This window comes from Paralichthys olivaceus, chromosome 17 (genome assembly GCF_024713975.1).
Source record: "Paralichthys olivaceus isolate ysfri-2021 chromosome 17, ASM2471397v2, whole genome shotgun sequence".
Classification (NCBI taxonomy): Eukaryota; Metazoa; Chordata; class Actinopteri; order Pleuronectiformes; family Paralichthyidae; genus Paralichthys; species Paralichthys olivaceus.
This window is the reverse complement of record NC_091109.1, coordinates 5,279,129-5,297,610: the sequence shown is the minus strand read 5'-3', so window position 1 is coordinate 5,297,610 and position 18,482 is coordinate 5,279,129. Positions and strand designations below refer to the sequence as shown.

General features: G+C 42.4%; 1 protein-coding gene across 1 annotated transcript in view; it reads right to left on the bottom strand.

Annotated features, from left to right (window-relative positions):
- Positions 1-918: 918 nt before the first annotated feature.
- The window catches only part of kcnb2b (potassium voltage-gated channel subfamily B member 2b), a 74,258-nt gene continuing 56,694 nt past the window's right edge, over positions 919-18,482 (bottom strand). The window contains exon 3 of the mRNA XM_020087230.2: positions 919-2,995. Within this exon, the coding sequence (XP_019942789.1) occupies positions 1,055-2,995 (1,941 nt within the window). The 3' untranslated portion in view covers positions 919-1,054. The remainder of the gene's footprint in view (positions 2,996-18,482) is intronic.

Here is an 18,482-nt window from a genome sequence, read left to right as displayed (position 1 = left end):
GCTACATTTTTCTTCTTTTATTCTTAAAGCTACTTTAAGTTAAATATCTGACGTCTGAGTGAGTAAATAGGATTTGTTTCAGTTCTGTTGGATGACATCAAAAGGCCGAACGAGGAGTAAAACATCTTAAACCTCGTCCTGAACTCCTGAAACCGTGTGATATATATTTTCCATCATGGTCGTATCTGATATTTCCTGTCCTCAGTTGTTATATAGATATTTGGCAACTACATGTGTATGTATGCGCTTGAGAGGAAACAAGGTGTTTTTGTCCTTCTTTGCCCACGTTCGTTAAGTCAAAGACTAAATATCGGATGCCCAAACTGAAAAGTTCAACAAGTCATTATGAAAACCAAAGAGCAACAATGTCAACGTTACAAGTTTCATACACCATTTTTCACACACAAAATAATTAAAAAACAAAAAAACATTACAGGGTCGTCATGGGAACACTTTGCATTTCCACAAAAGGTAATGATATGTTTTTTTCTTATAGGTCGCTACGATGCAACGCCGGTCCGAGGGCTCTTCGTTCAACCCCTCCTCCCTTTACTTTTTCACATTACAAATATTTGTACCTTCAGTGACAGTTTTCCTTTGCCGTCCTGTGCATTGTCATTGCCTTTGATGTCCTAGTATTTACAGTGGAGTGCTTTCAGCAAACTAAGCACCGTAAAATATCTGTCTTTTTTTTTAAATGCATGCTTTTTACAGGTAGGTCCCTTCTGTGCATTTCCTTCTTTTGCTAGAAAAAAGGAGACTGTCATTATGTACATTGGGAGGACTGAAACGTCTGCATTGGTAGATGAATTCCCTCTGTTTTCAAAGAGCCTCCTGTTTGAGCCTGCTGTCACCTCCAAAGTCATTCCTGAATCTGCACAAAACACTGCAGTTTCTTTTTCAGCAAAACACAACAACACAAGTAAAAGGGACTTGTCATGCCATGCAAAAATATCTCTCACTACAACAGCACCTTTGTCTTTCCTCACTGCTCGCGCACACGCACCAGGCTGAGGTTGTAGCGGGTCTCTTGTCCCCAATTCCTTCCTCACAGTCACATGCTGGTTTCGCAGGTCGGAGAAAGGCTGCCATCCCCAGGTATCAGGTGGATATCGGATGTAAACATGTGGTTCTCTACTTTGTGTCCACTTTGGTTGCTGTCAGCCTTGACCTCCTCACCTGCCCCGACCACACCCTGGGTGCAATTTTGTGCTGCTGTCTTGGGTGACAAGGGCCCAACGGCGGCACCTGCCATCTCCATCAGATGCCTCTCCTCTTGGTTCTCCATGGATTGATCTTCGTCGCCTGGTGGGGTGTCGACCACCAGCATCTTCGGGGACAAGGGGTCGGCCTCCTCTTCTTCGATGGGGAGCAGCTCCTCTGAGCAGGGGATGAGTGGTGACATCTCTCCGTCCGGCGTATCTTCCAGGATGCTCGAGCTGATGTCTCCAGGAGAAGTAGTGCTGGGTGGTGTTAGCAGGCCTTCGGCTGAGGTTTTGGTGGAGTTGACCTTTAACCCCTTTATCTTATGAGGATTATTCCCTCTTGAAGGGCTCTGGATATTCTCCACAGCACTGTTAAAACCCTCCACTCCTTCTATATGGAGGCCATCCTTGCTTATGACGCCAGGAGAGCTCTCGTTATTGCTGGCCCTCAGTTGGCTGAGATCGAGAAGCGGTGGTGCCCTGGGGTGTCTGATTTGAGACGGCCCATCATCTTCCTCATCTGAGTTGAAGCCCTTTTTTTCAAGGCCTTCTGAGCAACTACCAAACTTACTTGGTGAAGAGGGCGGGACTTCCTTCATCTCCAGCTCCACCTCCTCCTTCAATGTAAATTCAGGGCTTTGAGATTTCTTCGGTGAGACGGGGGCGGTCATAGTTGTGCTCAAGGTGCTCATGGAGCTTGTGGTGTTGAGGTTAGTGAAGGACTGTGACCTGGTCATCTGGTTGTACATCTCCTCCAGTTTCCGGACATTAAGGTGCTGTGGGGTCCTGCTCATCCGCTGGGGACTTCCAGTGGTGGTGATGGTTATACGTTGAGGGGAGTTTTGCGGCAGAGACTCTGGGTTTGACTTTAGGTTGATTTCTGAGGTGGTGTGCCTGGTTGAGCTGTCCAAGCGGCTTGGTGACAGGTGGTTGTCAAGGTGGGTTTTGTCCTCTCCTTTTTCTACCACCACATCCATCAGTTCCATACTGCGGGCAAAAGCATCTTTTAGGTTCATCGACACGATGCTGCCATTTCTCTTGGCTCGCTCCAGTGCCTCCCTCCTCTTGATGGCCTTCTCCTGCCTCTTCTGCTCTTTGTAGAACTCAGAGAAGTTGTTGACGATAATAGGGATGGGTAGGGCAATTACCAGCACTCCTGCAATGCAGCAGAGCCCACCCACAATCTTACCAAGCAAAGTCTGTGGGTAAATGTCCCCATAGCCCACTGTGGTCATTGTAATGGTTGCCCACCAGAACGAGGCAGGGATACTGGTGAATTTAGTGGCATCCTCGTCTTTCTCAGCAAAGAACACCAAGCTGGAGAATATCATGATGCCCATGGCGAGAAATAGAATAAGAAGGCCAAGTTCATTGTAGCTCCTTCTCAGAGTAAACCCTAGAGACTGGAGCCCGGTGGAGTGCCTGGCTAACTTCAGGATCCTCAATATTCTCATGATCCTGAATATCTGCACCACGCGCCGCACGTTTTGGAACTGCAGCACGCTCTTATTAGACTCCGTTAGGAAGATGGTGACATAGTAGGGCAGGATGGCCAGTAAGTCAATGACATTCAGTGGGCCTTTGAAGAACTTCCACTTATTAGGCGAGGAGAGGAAGCGGAGGAGGTACTCCATGGTGAACCAGGCAATGCACACGGCTTCCACATGGGCCAGCTGGGGGTTGTCGTTGGCCTGACCAAACTCATCTGTCACCTGGAGTTCTGGTAAGGTGTTGAGGGACAGGGCGATGGTGGAGAGGACAATGAAGAGGATCGATATGATGGCCAGAATCTGAAAATGGAGCACAGAGAGGAAGGACATATTAGTCGGATACTAAATAATATATTCACATATGGGAAAACTTTCATGAACACAATTAATACACTAAATAAAATACATACTCAGAGCTGATATAAATCCATGCTATATTGGCTTAAGATATACAGCACATTGTCATGTATGGCTCAGTTTATATATCACTTTGCCTCTCTTGGTCTACACATGTTGGCTCGGATGTTTGCAGCAAATATGGGATAAAATGTAAATAAACAGGTCTGGTTGAAAGTTGTGGAGTATAAATTATATCAATCTAGTGTAATCGAGTGATTCTTTTTGTTTGTTTGGGTGTATTCTTGAAGGAAAATCTAAAGATTGATATTAGCCTTTCACAGACATATAAGTATCTTTATCAGAGTTTATGTTTGCAGGCAATAAAGCTTTTAATTTAAATTATAAAATGAATAATGCAGAAAAAAATCTGCAATTACATTATGTAACAAATAACAAAAATGTTCTCTTTCCTTAATTAAAATTTATACATTTTATTGTATTTAAATTTTCTTTTAATTTCATCAAATTTATTGTTAAACTGTAAAATATCAAAAACATTTCTTTACTATAAGGGTTTATAACAACATCTTAGGAATCATTGCCATGAAAAAGAAAAATATATTTATTGGTATTGGCATCTACCTTCTATTTAAAGTGCCTTGAGATAATGTATATTATGATTTGAGACTATACAGATACAAGATAATTGAATTACCACCCAAAATCAGGTATTATTATTATTATTAAATACCATTATCGTCATCAGTTTTTATTTACTGTATAAGGACAGAGGAAAGTAACATTGGAATACAAAATGACCCAAAAATTAATCAAGGGAAAGTAAGTAGGCCAGAAGTCTATTTTGGAAATACGCTAGAGTGTGTTTGCATCTGATCTCCTCGATCACAGAAGGATGAAAGGATTTTGGCTCCACCTGTTGGCAACACTCTGATATTCCCTCTTACTGTTTTAAAATATAATTCATTACTTTCAGTTTAACAAAGAAAATTAGATGCACAAAACTTTTGTTTGTCCTTGTGAAATTTACTGTCAAAAAGTAAAATGCTGATATTGACATTGTCTCCTATGGCTTCAGCTCAGAGAGGGGACGGGCTGGAACATCCTGCGTAATCCTGTGAGGTCAGCTCAGCATGAGGCTGCGTTTCAAACCGCAGCTCTTTACCTTGACCAGGATTTATTGACCTCGATGGATTAAATCTGTCCTTAGACGTTCTGACATCGCTCATTTAGAAAATGAGTGTGTGTGACTGATATATAGTGCAGTGAAGAGTGTGTTTGAATGTCACATCATGTTGTGAGATGAATACACGGCTCACTTGTCATTCGTCCCTCTGATACAACCTCTCCATATCCGTCACTGCCTTGCACTATAACCCCAGATTTTACAGTCGACAGCACCGCAGTGCAGCTTCAACAGTCAAGTCAAAATCTGCTATCTTTTCTGTGAAGTCCTCAACGACCCGGACAATATAAAACCTATTAAAATCTAATGAACAAAGATTGAAGAAGCTCAGACAAGATGGGAAAAACCAAGCACCCTGAATACTAATCACAAACCACATTAAGTTGCAGAACACACTGATTAACTTGCACAAATTTACTCAGAGCCGCCCCGCCGCTCACTCACTGTATCTCCTTTGTGACTTCATTAATTTAGCAAATATCACATGTTAGCCGCAAGGATTCTGCAGTGCCCAGGGGTCGGCCATTTCCACAGGCTGCACACAGGCCTGTAGATACATTGTGAAACTTAATGCAAAATGCTTTTTAAAGAAAATAACATCCTGCATCTATGTGAGAAAGAAAGGGAGAGAGAAGGGCCCGGGAGCGGAGTAGGGACAAGCTGGTGTCATGGCTCAGCAGAGGTTGTGTGTTATCACCACATGAATGCTGGTGCTGATTAGGTTAAACCTATTAGCAGCTATAGGTTGGGCAACCTGGGGGAGGTCTGGCACTGAGCTGAAATACTGTGGAGTCACAGTCGATGTGGACGCAGATTACTTCCTCGCCCCTCAACTTTTTCTCAGGCGAGCTCATTTGACGCTGACCCCGCGGTGTCAAGTCACTTGATCGGAGGAGCCTTTCGCTTGTGAGCCGGTCGCTGAACAACTTGGCACAGAGTCAGCTCAGAAAGGTATAGAGAGATAGATTAGGAAATGATCTTGACTAAGTTTATAGGTTTTACTGGTGGGAAATTGTGCAGCTTATGGGGCAGTTTATATAACTTCACAAGAACAAGAATGATGTATGGAAATACAGGTCGAAAGGTAACCGATTCTTTAGAGGTCAACCTCTCTTTATTTAGATTCACATTAGCTGCCTCAGAGGAGACAGTTAATCTCCTACTGTTCCACAGTTTGGAGAAAGAGAACCCTTTCAAACTGCACTATGAACAGCTGACAGACACACACGCACATACATACATACGCACACACTGTCACACAGACACACACAAATGCAGATTTGAACAGCACTCCTGACTAGGACTTTGCATTGACTTCTATTCATTGGGGACAGTCAAACTGAAACCTTATCCCAAATCTAACCTTAACCTTTAACCGAACCACAATTCACACCTAAACCTCAGCCTAACATTGACTTCACTTTAAAACATGTGTTCACGTCCAAATGTGATGATTTACATTATAAGGGCTTTCTTTTTGTCCCTTTAAGGAAGAAAAATCCCCATAATGTGTAAACATTTACCACACACACACACACACATAGAGATGATGATTTTCATTGATCCACATCCATGCTAACGCCCTTCTGCGCTCTGCTCACACCAGCAAAGGGCGTTTGAGTGCGATGATGAGCAATCCTGAGGTGGCTTACATTAACCTGCTGTAATTGAGTGGGAGTAGTTAAAAAGATCAATTACTCAGACTTAGTCGCCCCTCATTTGCACGTGTGGTGGTGCATTAAGCTTAGCATCAAATGTCGTGAGCGGTGGATTAACCGAACGGAAACAGTCACGTCAGTGGACCTGGAAGGGACCCGAGGTGGAGGAAGGAAGCAAAACAAGATATTTCACTGGAATAATCTGCAAAACAATTCTCTCATCATGATTTCAGAGAGAATGAGATTAAAATGTCACCAGTATCTGTATCAATTTACTAAATAAAAAAATGCTTTATTCAAACAAGGAAAGAGAGCAACATTTTCCTGTGATTTCTTCTTTCTTTCTGTTCAATTTTGTGGTACACAGCGAAATTACTTGACCAATTAGACATATTTAAGATCAGCCTCAAATAAAGTTGAAAGTTTTAGTGTGTGTTGCCACCTTCTCCACCTCCTTCTCTCTCTCTTCATCCCTGTTCCTTTGAAGGACCTCAGGATGACCCGGTGAGGTCACGGTCAGGCCAGTCATGAGACCTGATTGGCTTAGACAGGAAGGTAATGTCTTCAGATGATTAGGGAATGTGTGACATGCTTAACTTGTCTGTGGCTTATTCTGGCTCTTTTACTTTCCCTGCACAAACTCCACCTGGAACAGTTTGCTAATGACTGTGCAGGAGAGCTGCTTCATTTGGAGAACAGATGGAAGTATTAAATACCACATACCACGTTTTTTATTTCATACAATATTTTTAGATTCATAAAACACATTCTGGAAAAAAAAAAATCACTTGACAAATGTCCTCACAAAAACCAGCTGGCTCAACTCGTCAAGGGACAGCATGAAAAAAAGAAAGCTGGCTTCAACTATTTAGGTGAATATCTCCTGTGTATAAAGTGACCAAATGTATTTTAGCCACAAACTCCCACACCCACCCCTCACTATTTTATCTCAGAGCCTGTTTTTAAAGGTGAGGATCAGATCCTGTGGGAGGGCTGTGCAGGAAGTGGGAAGTTGAACGAGAGCAGAAAAGACGCGGCGGCCGCTGAGTTAAGAGCTCTCTTGAGCCTCTCCTGTCTTCCATCTTCAGCTGCCCGTCATCTCAACCACTACTCTTAGAAGGCTGGCCTTTAACCCTCTCCACTTTGAGTTTCCCGCAGGACGCAGGGGCACTAACTCCTCTCTCTAAATGTCCTGTCAGCAGTGCCAGCCCTGTGGTTGCACGGTTGCACCCCCCCCTTCTTGCATCACCTCCTCAGCCCCCGCATCCCCATCATTTCTTACACCGAGGAAGGAAAGATGCTGTGTGTGTGGTGGTGGTGGGGGATGAAAAATAACCTGCACCCCACCCATCTACCGGCTTGGTATCGATCGTGTGCACATCACATTATGGACACTGAGCCCGGCCCCAGCAAGCCCCTATTGATCTCCCTGCTCTGAGCTCTTATGGACCATGATCCACCTCAGAGGTCCCCACTGACGTCCACCTCCTCCCACTTGTGTCATCAATTTGTGTGCAGGACAAATTGAGCCGTTCCTCAGGTATTGCTGTGGACTTCGGGGTGATTATGGCAACAGTAATGTGGATTGATCCCGGGGACTTGTATGATTTCATCCTCAGGGACTGGATGTCTTTAGTGTAATTACTCCGTGCAAAGCGTGCACGAGAGCTGGGTGTTACGTAGTTACAGATTTTAGTATTGACTTATTCCATCTATATGACTCATATATACACGATATAAACATACATATAGTTATATTAGGCTATATATAGTACTACTACTACTACTTTAGTATACTACTAGTGTTAAATCATATATGTTATATGTTTATATATGTATATACATGTAGAAAACACATATTATATATTATATTATGTACCATACCTGCCTATAAATGTAATGCAGTCTGTGTTTGCATATATGTGTATACTTGTATTTCAATATCCAATTATAGCCCATTTTATTCTATTCTATACTTTTACATACTGCCATTCTGACTATTTTGGCTGTCAATTTCCCAGGCTTAACTATTCTTCATTTTCTGACATGTACCAGTCTGTGATTTGTCTTCTTCATTTAGCCCAGTGTCTCCTTATAATGGACACAGGACTTTGAGGACCTAAATGACAACATTCAGCTCCCAAATGTGCCCAAATTCTGTTTGTGAGCCATTATCTGCTGCAAATATGACATTATCAAGGAACCTCTCATACTTAAAGAGAGATTTAAAATGCATGAATATTGAGGGTATGACTTGAACACATGCACGCTCTAAGAGACGCAACATTAATCTCTCTTCTCTCACACTCTGTCAGGAGTGTGCAGGTTTAGTGCCTTCTCTGTGGCCAGTTTCCAGGATTGAGACATTTGGTGGCTGTCCACTATTTTTGTCCCACGGCTCTTCGAGGTTCAGAGAAGTTTGGAGGAATGCCACAGTCGTTACGACGCGGGCCTCAATTCATTAAACATTAGTCTGCGGACAAGAGAAATTAGCTGATAAATCACTGGAGAAAATGACAGAACTGATTCAGCTGAGGCTTGAAACTGGTACAATGTGTCTTGTGACTGCAGTGTGTCCCAAATCCTCCTTTTTTGTTGTTATAACTCTGCAACAAAATCTAGATAAAATAAAGCACTGCAGTGTCCATCTGGTTAACTATCCCTGCATGGCAACTCCTTGGGGATTTTAGCGCACAATAATGAAGGCTTATTATTTCAAGAAAAAAAAAACGATTGAGCTACTGAAATACCTTTGACAGCTTTCCGTGCAGTCAATAATTGCAGTGGATGTAACCCATTTGTCTTGGCACAACGCAGCATCGCCACACTGCGCCACTTACAGTTTAATTTGTCATCAGTCAGCAAGACTATATAATGTGTCCCTCTGCTGTGCAGCCTCTGTCAGGAGTATTGGCACAACGTTATTAACGTCACAATCTCAGGGTCAGATTCACTGAGGTGCAAACTAGTTTTCTTGCTTTTTTTTTGCCTTTGGTGTAACGTCAGGAACAGATGCCGAAATCTCTCTCACTTTCATACTATCCTTGCTGGAGGCATGCAACAGCAGGGGTCCTGAGTGTTTCAGGCAATGTTTTACGCTGAGCGTGTGGGGCTCAGTCAGCTGCACGAAAAGTGGTTGAAGAGGCATGAGACGGCGTTCGAGACCAACTTTAATCAATATCTAATCCTCATTTGCTTGCAAGTCACAGACAACTTTTGCTTACCGAGTGCTATATAGACAGTTTTGCCAACATATTAAAGGAGATAAAAATGAGGATACACGAATTAATAATTAATAAAATAATAATTTATGCGGCCCTTCTGGAAGCAACTTTCTGGTTTGAATCTTGGTTCAGCTGGGTCTTACAGACATGCAAATAGAGGTCTGGGTAATAGAGCGCAACAGTAATATCAGCCATGTTGTAACCATCCAATGTAGATCTACCACAAGCTACGGGATCGTGAAACAAAGTCCACATTATATCAACTGTGTTTTATTTGTGATGTCAAGGAGAAGTAGTAAGCTACCCACAATCCAATCAACTCAGTCATAGCAATGGAGAAAATGAGCCGTTCTAAAAGTGGGCGCTCACTGTTTCGCCCGTTTCGATGTTGTATGTCAAAAAGATAAGTGGCATAGAGAAAGGAGGGATGGACTGATGGTGACCCCTCCATGTGATTGAGGGACGTCCCTGCTCCATCCCCACATTCCCTCACCCGGTCAATTCCCTGCATGGAGACTGTACAATAGCTGCATTTTTTGTTCCCTTTTCTTCTCATTCTTGTAAACACACTTCAAGTGCTTTTCAACCTCCCTCTCAAAGCCCTTTCACTCCTCCAGTCTTTATTTATACTGTTTGTTTGTGCGTTTGCTTCTGGAACCATGGAGGAAAATGGGCTAATATGAAATATTTATAGCCCGTGTTCATCCATCGGACCAGCAGTCGCACAAACACGCCTGCACAGAACAGGCTGCGCGGCCGTGTTTGTGTCAGCGTGTGGCACAATTCATTACAGGTCAGAGGAGTGACGCAGCCGTGATCAGCAGACAGAAATATCCTACACAGAAAACAAGGTATTAGCTGACACATTGGACTGACAGTTCCCCTCTGGTGTTTGTTCATATGACACATTAGCAGAATCTCATTATTACTAATTCATTGTAGCAATCACATTAGAGGGGTAATACATCAGTATATGAATTTCTTTGAGTCGTTTATGAAGCTGGATTTGGGTTTTTGGGACATAGAAGAGACAGAAAACCAAAATGTTGAAGGTGAAAAAAGAACATGATTTTTTTTCAAGCTTTCAGGAAAACCGGTGTCACAAGGGACCAAACTGCTTTCAACCTGTCAGATAAACACCAGCTGAATGTTGAAACGTCCAGCAGAAGCAATAGTTGTCAACCATCTCTGGACAGAAGAGGGAGAAGACTGGATTCACAGTTTTCAAAAATAACAGGTCTTCAAATTTACAAAGACAAGAAAGAACGAAAAGAGAAAGGAAAAAAACTTCTTATTCCCAGTTGAAGACTAATTATTATAAATCATGACCCTCCAAACCCCTGAGTACATCTCTCACAACTTAAATGATTTTATGCAAAATAAGGCCATACATTAGTCTGATTATTCTTTACTTTAACTTTTTTCCCAAGAAATATCTGTCCTTCTGTGTGTCTGTATTTGGAACGCATGTCTCGAGAACCATTATCGGCTTCACACTTGGAATGAGGACAAGGAAGTGCAGCGTTAAATTTGGTCCGATTTGCAGACGTGATACTTCACTATAAATAAACTTTGATTAAACAGGAAACTGACGCTCTGTAGCAGCGACACCTGGGAATCATAAACGCTTTCACGACAATTGATTCTCTAGTTCGAGATTCCCACTGCGCACTGAGGTGAGGTTACCCGAACTTTAAATAAACAGGTGAACAGCTCTTTGTGCAGCAGCAGTGGTGCAGCTTCAGGGTTCTGAGTCCACAAGCCGGTTTTTACTTGCCACGGCTCAGTTACTGCAGGTCACCTTTACAGTTTCAGAGAGAAAACTGCAACCAGCATCACCACAGGCCAAACAAACAGTCCATTCCAGAGCAGGCGGTTTAGAATGGGCACTGCAATAGTAAGGATAAAACGAAAAACACAGCCTTCCAAACACTTAAGTACATTTCTTACTACCTTAATATTTTATGCAAAATAAGGCAACATATTGGTTTAACATTTTTTTGTCATCTTCATCAGGATAATAAATAAAAAAAATATTTGTCTTTATAACAAATGAAGAGTCCTCAGGACAAGCCAGCACAACAGCACTCAGGTAAAACTTAAAACATTTATGAAGGAGCTGCCGCAAAATAAATTCCCACAGTCACACTCACAAAGGGAGAACTTCAGATGCTGAACTTCACATTGCTAACACACCATTTCTGGACTCAACCTTCAGAGAAATTCAGCAACTCTACTTCTTCTCAATCAAGCTTATTGATGAATATATTTAAAGCTCTGAGTGGATCCTTGAGACTGAAATAGATCTCTAAGGCCATCCTACTGTATATCCTGTAACACGGCCCTATGTGTGCGTTCTCAGGTTTCCACACTCACAGGATATCATTGCAGTCCAACAATACTTCATCAGTGTATTAGAAAAAGATATCCCACAGTGTGGTGATGCTATTTCTGTGGGCGACTCAGCAGTTTTGTGAATTAAGCGTTGGATGTAAAAGTGGTTTCCCACTGAGACTAGGCCTCTTTCCGGAGGAAGGGCACTGAGGAAAGTCAAGCACACTGCGCCATGCAGCATTTAATGCAAATCACAAACTAAGATTCAAGACATTGTCTTGTTTGGTCTCATGAGATCAACACTTTAAGCTCTTTTCACTTCTGGCAAACACCTAATCACACCAATCTGCGTTGTGCTCTTTATCTGGCCCTCGTCGTCCTTCGTAATCTGCCCATCACTATCGCCCTCTTAGCCGCCCTGCAGCCAATCAGGGCTTGTGACTTTCACAACACAAATGTCAAGAAGAAAAAAGAAAAACAGAGAGCGGGGGAATTACAGGCAGAACCCGGCGGGGCAAGGGAGAGCAGATTGCACTAAATCTGCAAGGCAGACTCTGAGCTGTATTTTCTATTACACTGTCAAAACTCCAAAGATCCACAGGGAAATATTTATTTAGGAAAAATAAATATATAATACGTTTAAAACCTGCAGTAATAAACAAAATACTCAGTACAAAGTGGGAGAAAATCCAATATCACTAATTCCTCTAGAATATGTAGGAACTTGCCATGAGCTATGAGACAGCTTGAGCTCAACATTTGCTTGTTTCTATAATTTTTCTCTTCTGTTAACATGACTTTGTTGGTGTGCAACTGCTTTGGCAATGTCTTAACATGACAATACAACTCTCAGATAATGATCCGGACATTATACAGTATATTTACTGGAGACAAAGTTTTACTCGAGAGAATGTTTTACTGCTGATACTGACAACAAATATATCATAGATATATTGTTATCAGTGTATATGTCTGATATGTGAAATTGCTGAAACATTTTACAGAAAAAGATGCTTGGAATTGTTTAATTAAATAAGTCAAATAAAGACTAAACTAAATCTAAAGGACTGAATAGCTAATTTGCATGTTATGAATTAATTTCCATGAAGATTATTAAGTATGAAGAGAGTTGTTTGGGCTCAAATATTTACAATAGAAACCAATTTTCTTCCTTTCAATGACAGTAAAAAATGCTGATGGACCTGGAAACTGCATATGTTTTTGTATGTACTGTGTTTGTACTTGTTACTGTATTTGTGTGTGTGTGTGTGTGTGTGTGTGTGTGTGTGTGTGTGTGCCTGTTATAGTGTGTGAGTTTCTGGGGAGAACAAGCCTCTGGCCCTTATGCCGTGACAACATTATTAACCTATATGCCTCTGACACCCCCCCTCCCTGAGAGAAGAGAACAGCAGGCGGACCACAGATACAGCCAGTACCCTCCGAATCATTCACACGCTGCTGCACATGTACACACACGAGGGCATTTCCAGTTTATATATATATGTGCAAATAACACACCTACACACATGCTTGTTATATCTGCATGTGCAAAATATTCATCTTTTAAAAAAGGGAACACAAGCCATAATAGTCAAGTAAATTATTGCAGGAGATAACTCGCTCTCTTGTTTTGAGTCATTTTCAGCTCTGTGGTCCCACAGGGTTGTGTCTCCATGTGTGACAGAGAGAGAGAGAGCCTCAGAGAACAGTCAACAGGGCTAAGTGTAATTACTGCTAAGTGTGCTAGCCACACTGCGCCTCAGTAGTGATCACTGTGTTAATCACCCGGCTGAGGCACAATAATCAACACTTCCTCCAGCCACAGACCAGAGGCAGGAAGCAGAAACAAACACGCAGACCATGGAACTGTGTATTAGTTCATATTCATGATTGTGCTGCATGCTGAGACATCAACTCACAGGGACTTCTCCAGAGCTCCTCTGTACGTTTATGCAGATAACAACACGGGAAGGATCTCTTACAAGCTCCCTGCGCCCGCCTATACCCCCGAGTCTCCTGAAAACATCATCAATCTCAGCTTGGAGGGTGAGGGAGGGTAGGGAGGGTTTGGTAGAAGTGGTCGTGGTAGAAGTAGAACACACACACGTGTGTGTGTGTGTGTGTATGTTGTGCTTTCCAGAAATTTCCTCAGAATATGAATTAGCCTCCTGTCACCTCTCCTTGGTTCTTTTCCTTCACAGAGGAAACCAGGGAAACCTCACGGGAAAAAAACAACTCTTCCAGTCACCTCCCTCACACACACACACACACACACACTCACACACTTACAGTACAAATGCTTGTAAAATGCCTTCCTCACTCTACTTCCTCTTACTCGTACAATCCTTTTTCTCTCTTTTCAAAACACTCACTGTCACATTCAGCTGCACTCAGCAGGGTCCTATAGCATCCCGGCACTACAGCCGCACATGGAAAGCAGGATCTCACCCCCCTTCCCCCTCCTCTCGTACCTCTATTTGTTATCCTCAATGACTACTCATCACCTCGCTGTCTGAGTCAAACTGCGTAACCATGGAGATGTCTCCCAGCATTACAAACGCAAGTCGAGCAGAGAGCAGCTTTGTGACTTTAACATTGTTTTGTTTTTTTTCCAGAGGTTTAACCATTCAGCTGAGAAGCCCTCTGAGCAGCAGGATGACTGAGACAGATTTCAGGGTAAGCAGAGGTTACTTTGCGCATTGGAATTCAAAGCAAAAACCGTCTGGCTCGGTGAACGCCACCATGAATTCCAATGAAATGAGATAACATTTTCCGCGTGGGGGGAACTTTTGTTTAAAGTTAGGCTCATGCACTTTCTCTGCACTTTCTCCTCCCAACTCCCTGGTAAAGAGTCCGGACAGTGTCCAAATTAGCCGATGTGGGTGTTTTGATGTGTTAGTGCAAAAATATAAAAAAAAACAATAAGAGCGCAAATACATCCAGATGAAAAACTCCGGAGAAAGTCCACACCCAATTGTACGGATGTCTGAAAACAGCTTTTCAGTGCTTTAAGTAGCAACAGTTTAGGAGGTCATGAGCCCCACCATCACTCCAGTGGTCACTCACTGTGCTTGAGAGAGAGCTGATATAAGACAGCCTGATTCCACATGAGGGTAACAAAGTCTCTTTGTGACTTTCTGTCTTTGCAAAGAGGTCAGTGTGAGGTCGAGACAAAACTCCTCTCTCAAGCTTTTTGATGCACATGAGGAGATAGAAAAATTCCCTTAGGCTATTCCCTCTATCCTTCACGCAGAGAATAAGAAACACGCTCGTCTCCTTCTCTGTCTCTCAGCTGGGACTGTGGGAAGAACTCATACCCACCGAGGAGCAGATAATCCTTATTAAGTACAAAGAATAAAGAAAAAAAACCACAACACTGAGTGGTGCTCCCCATCATTTATATTCACCACGATATTATAGCATCTAGTACCCACCACAACACCATCGCTCCAAAATGTGGACTGTTTGAATTATTGGCTTCAGATGTGCACGCTCTCACAAGGCAGTGGAAAACTGATTTACAGTTATTCAGCATCACTTCCAAGGACCAATCTGTACCTCCATCACAATCCACCTGTAACACTTCACTCACCATTAAAACTCAAAACTCACATATACTTTCTGATTTCCCGAATTTTTCTGGGGTGAATATGAATCTATAGCTTTGTTTACCATGAGAAACACGCCCACGTCTCTAATGAGATTCGGTCTGATGATGTTTGCATGAATGAAACTGAGACACGTCAGGTTCAGGAGCAGCTACGTAAATGAAGAGTCAGACAACAGACGAGCAATGCCCCGAAATAAAAAAGAAAGCTAATTTAAAAAAGAAAAGAACAAGAAAATCTATTCTTGGATGAAATTGTGTCATCCTGTTACATGTGAGGTGATAATTCCCAGCTTCTGTGTCTGCTGTTTCTTCTTGTTCCTGCTCTAACTTGCTCTTTCTGTCATCTTTGTCCAATTTTATCCCAATTTCACTTCGTGGCTCCCAATTACCAAACAACACCACGAAATTGCCATCTCCTGCCGGGGAAAGAGAGAAACTCAGCGACCAAGGTGTATAGATCCTTTTCTCTGTAAACCATAGGACCTTGCCAAGGGAATCCCCCACTTTTATTGTCTGAAAGGAGCTGCCATCACCGGGACTAACTGTAAGATTATAGGAGATTTTATGCACGAACGCACAGCTATGAGTTTTAATAAATGCATGGGCCAGCTGAGTGATTTCAGCAATTATCTGAGCCGGGGAAACCCCTGACGGAGAGCAAATCATACAATTCTCTCCCTCGCAACGTGCTGTGATGTTTACTTTAGCAGTGACTCATGCTGGATCATACTCTGGTCGTCAGCAACAAAGGAACAGACGACGCACCACAATGGAAATGTGACTTTGGTATAGGAAAAAAAAAAGCGGTATGAATGACTGAGCATTTGAGCTGAGTGCTGCTTTATGACAGAGGCAAGCAGGAGGCAGTGATAAGGGAGTTGCAGTAACAGACAGTTTCACTTCCTTTGTTCTACAGCAGATGAGAAGGATGATCACCAGGCTTAGGGGTAGCACCGGGTGACTGTTACCATGGCGTTCGAATGAAGTACGCCTGTGTGTGTGTGTGAAAATCTGAGTGGGTGGTGGTATTGCATGAAGGTTGAGGTGGAGGTTGGGGGTGTTATTGATGTGTGGTCTGTCCTTGAGAAGACCAAGATTGGGACGCTCCCCACTCTTCACGGGAGATTTCCTTTAATTAATCCAAATGAGGACACACACAACACACACGCACACACGTCATTAGGACAGGCTTTGTGCTCCATTAAAACCCCCGATCATAGACTGCATATAAAGATGGACGATGCTTCTCCATTTCCTCCCAGCAATCGCAGTCACTCTCTCTTTTTTTGTTTAATTCAAATCAAATTAAATTAGAAAAAAATAACTATTAAACATATGTAAATGCAAACTTTGAGAAAAAATGCATTTTACATATAGTATGACTTTTTACTTTGGTCATTTGCCCATCTGCTAACAGTGGGTTTCATGCAAACAGCCAGCAGGGGGCGATCAAGATGGTTTTGCTTCACTTTGGTTTTGGGTCATCTCGTCCATCTTTGTTAGAGATTTTGCAGCCGTGCTCGCTGTCAGACTGTGCATCAGCACTTTGTGCCAAATTAACTTTAGTAAATAGCAGGTTGAACACAATAACATTGCTAACATGTTTATTTACTAGGTCCATCATCTTAGCAGGTTAACATACTAAGATTAATGAATTAGCACTAAACATAAAGCACAGCTGAGGCTGACAGGAAAGTCACAAACCAAAGTATTGGAAATATGAGCTATGGAGGCTGGAGGAAAGGTCCTGTGACCACCAAGGTCAACAGGAAACATCTTCTATGAACATCTGTATGAAAATATCTTTCACCCTTTCCAATTATATACCTTGTTTGTATGAAGTGATTCTTCTGTTTTGAATTTCTCATTTTAAAATGACTTTTTCTTGTTTGTGTGTGTCTGTGTGCAGGTTTGTGCAGCTTACACTGGCAACTATTTCCGATGTGTGTCAGTGTGGCCATCCGGCTTACGGCTCATTCAGATCAGTTAATCAGTACAACAGTGTCAGAGCAGGTACGGGATTAACGAATCTGTGTGTGTAAGATGATAAGCTCCCACAACATATCCGCACACACACCAAGAGTGTTTCCATGAAGGTGGGAGGGGAGGGTGGCTGAAAATGAAAGGTTAGGTGTGATATCAGATATGTCTACAACTACTTATGTGAGGGAAAGAGTGAGTAACTGCTTACAACCTTCTTTACATCCCTAAAGATAGACATCAAATCCTATTACAATTATCCTGAATCAACCTGGGATAGAAAGGTTTGAAAGCCCCTGCAGATCCAACATCCCAAACCACAGCTCTGTGCAGGAAGATACAGAGAGGAGCCTCTGGTGTTGCACCAACACACAGATGGTGAATTCACAACACTTGAGATGTTTCCGTTGATGAGCACGGGTTAAGTGCACTGCTGCATGGTTATTACAGCCGAGTGAGTGGCCTGAGGCCTGGAGGTGAGAGAATTGGAGGGTTGAACATACATGAGCAGACGGAGCAAGAGACAAAAATTACAGCAGAACATTTGCTGATGATAATATAGTCATCGTGCCCTGGGGCTTATGCGCATGAAGATACACGATACCGAGCTCATGAAAAATTCACACGTGGGGGTTATGAAGCGGTTTAGTGAGAAGAGACGCTGCCCTCCGCACAGAAGACCAATTTAAAAACCCACGTTTTGGCAAACATCTGCGCTGCTGAATATACGAGACACCAAATCCCAACTAGCCCCGGCTCTGATCATGACCTCTGAACACCCTGCCGAGGGAAGCACCCGCAGTATTAGTACAAATTGTATCTTTTCTGTCGCTCATCGGCTGTGCAGTAATAAATCATGAAATCATGAAATCCAATAACTGCACAGTGAGTCTATAAACTGAGCAGACGAGAGCAGTGACTTGTTGATACAATGTCCTCAAAGCCCATTAATCACTTGGTCAATGGACAGAAAATAAACAATGTAGAGCATTAATAAATCATCATTGTTAACATTTGTGTGAAGGTAACATGTGAATTTTGTTGGTTATTACAACAAAACAGTCACATGAAATATGGAAAAAAGAAACAACATTTGTGCTGGGATGTTAAATAGTACATAGTACGTCGTTGCAGTATTTTTCATGTATCTTTACTTAACTTAAATAGATTTATATTCGGGTACTTTTCACTTTTACTTCACTACATATATCAACAAATATCTGTACTTTCTACTCCACTGAGTTTTTACAAAGTACTGGGTAACATGTTCACATTGTGTTTTTGATATTTTCAAAAGTATTCAATAAAGTGAGAGGAATGGTCCACTGATCCAATCAGAGCGATCCGCGATACATTAGACCCCGCCTCCTTCAACCAGAGGTTGAGACTGAGGATAGGATTTGCTCGGCGCGTACTTTTACTTTTAATACTTGTTTGA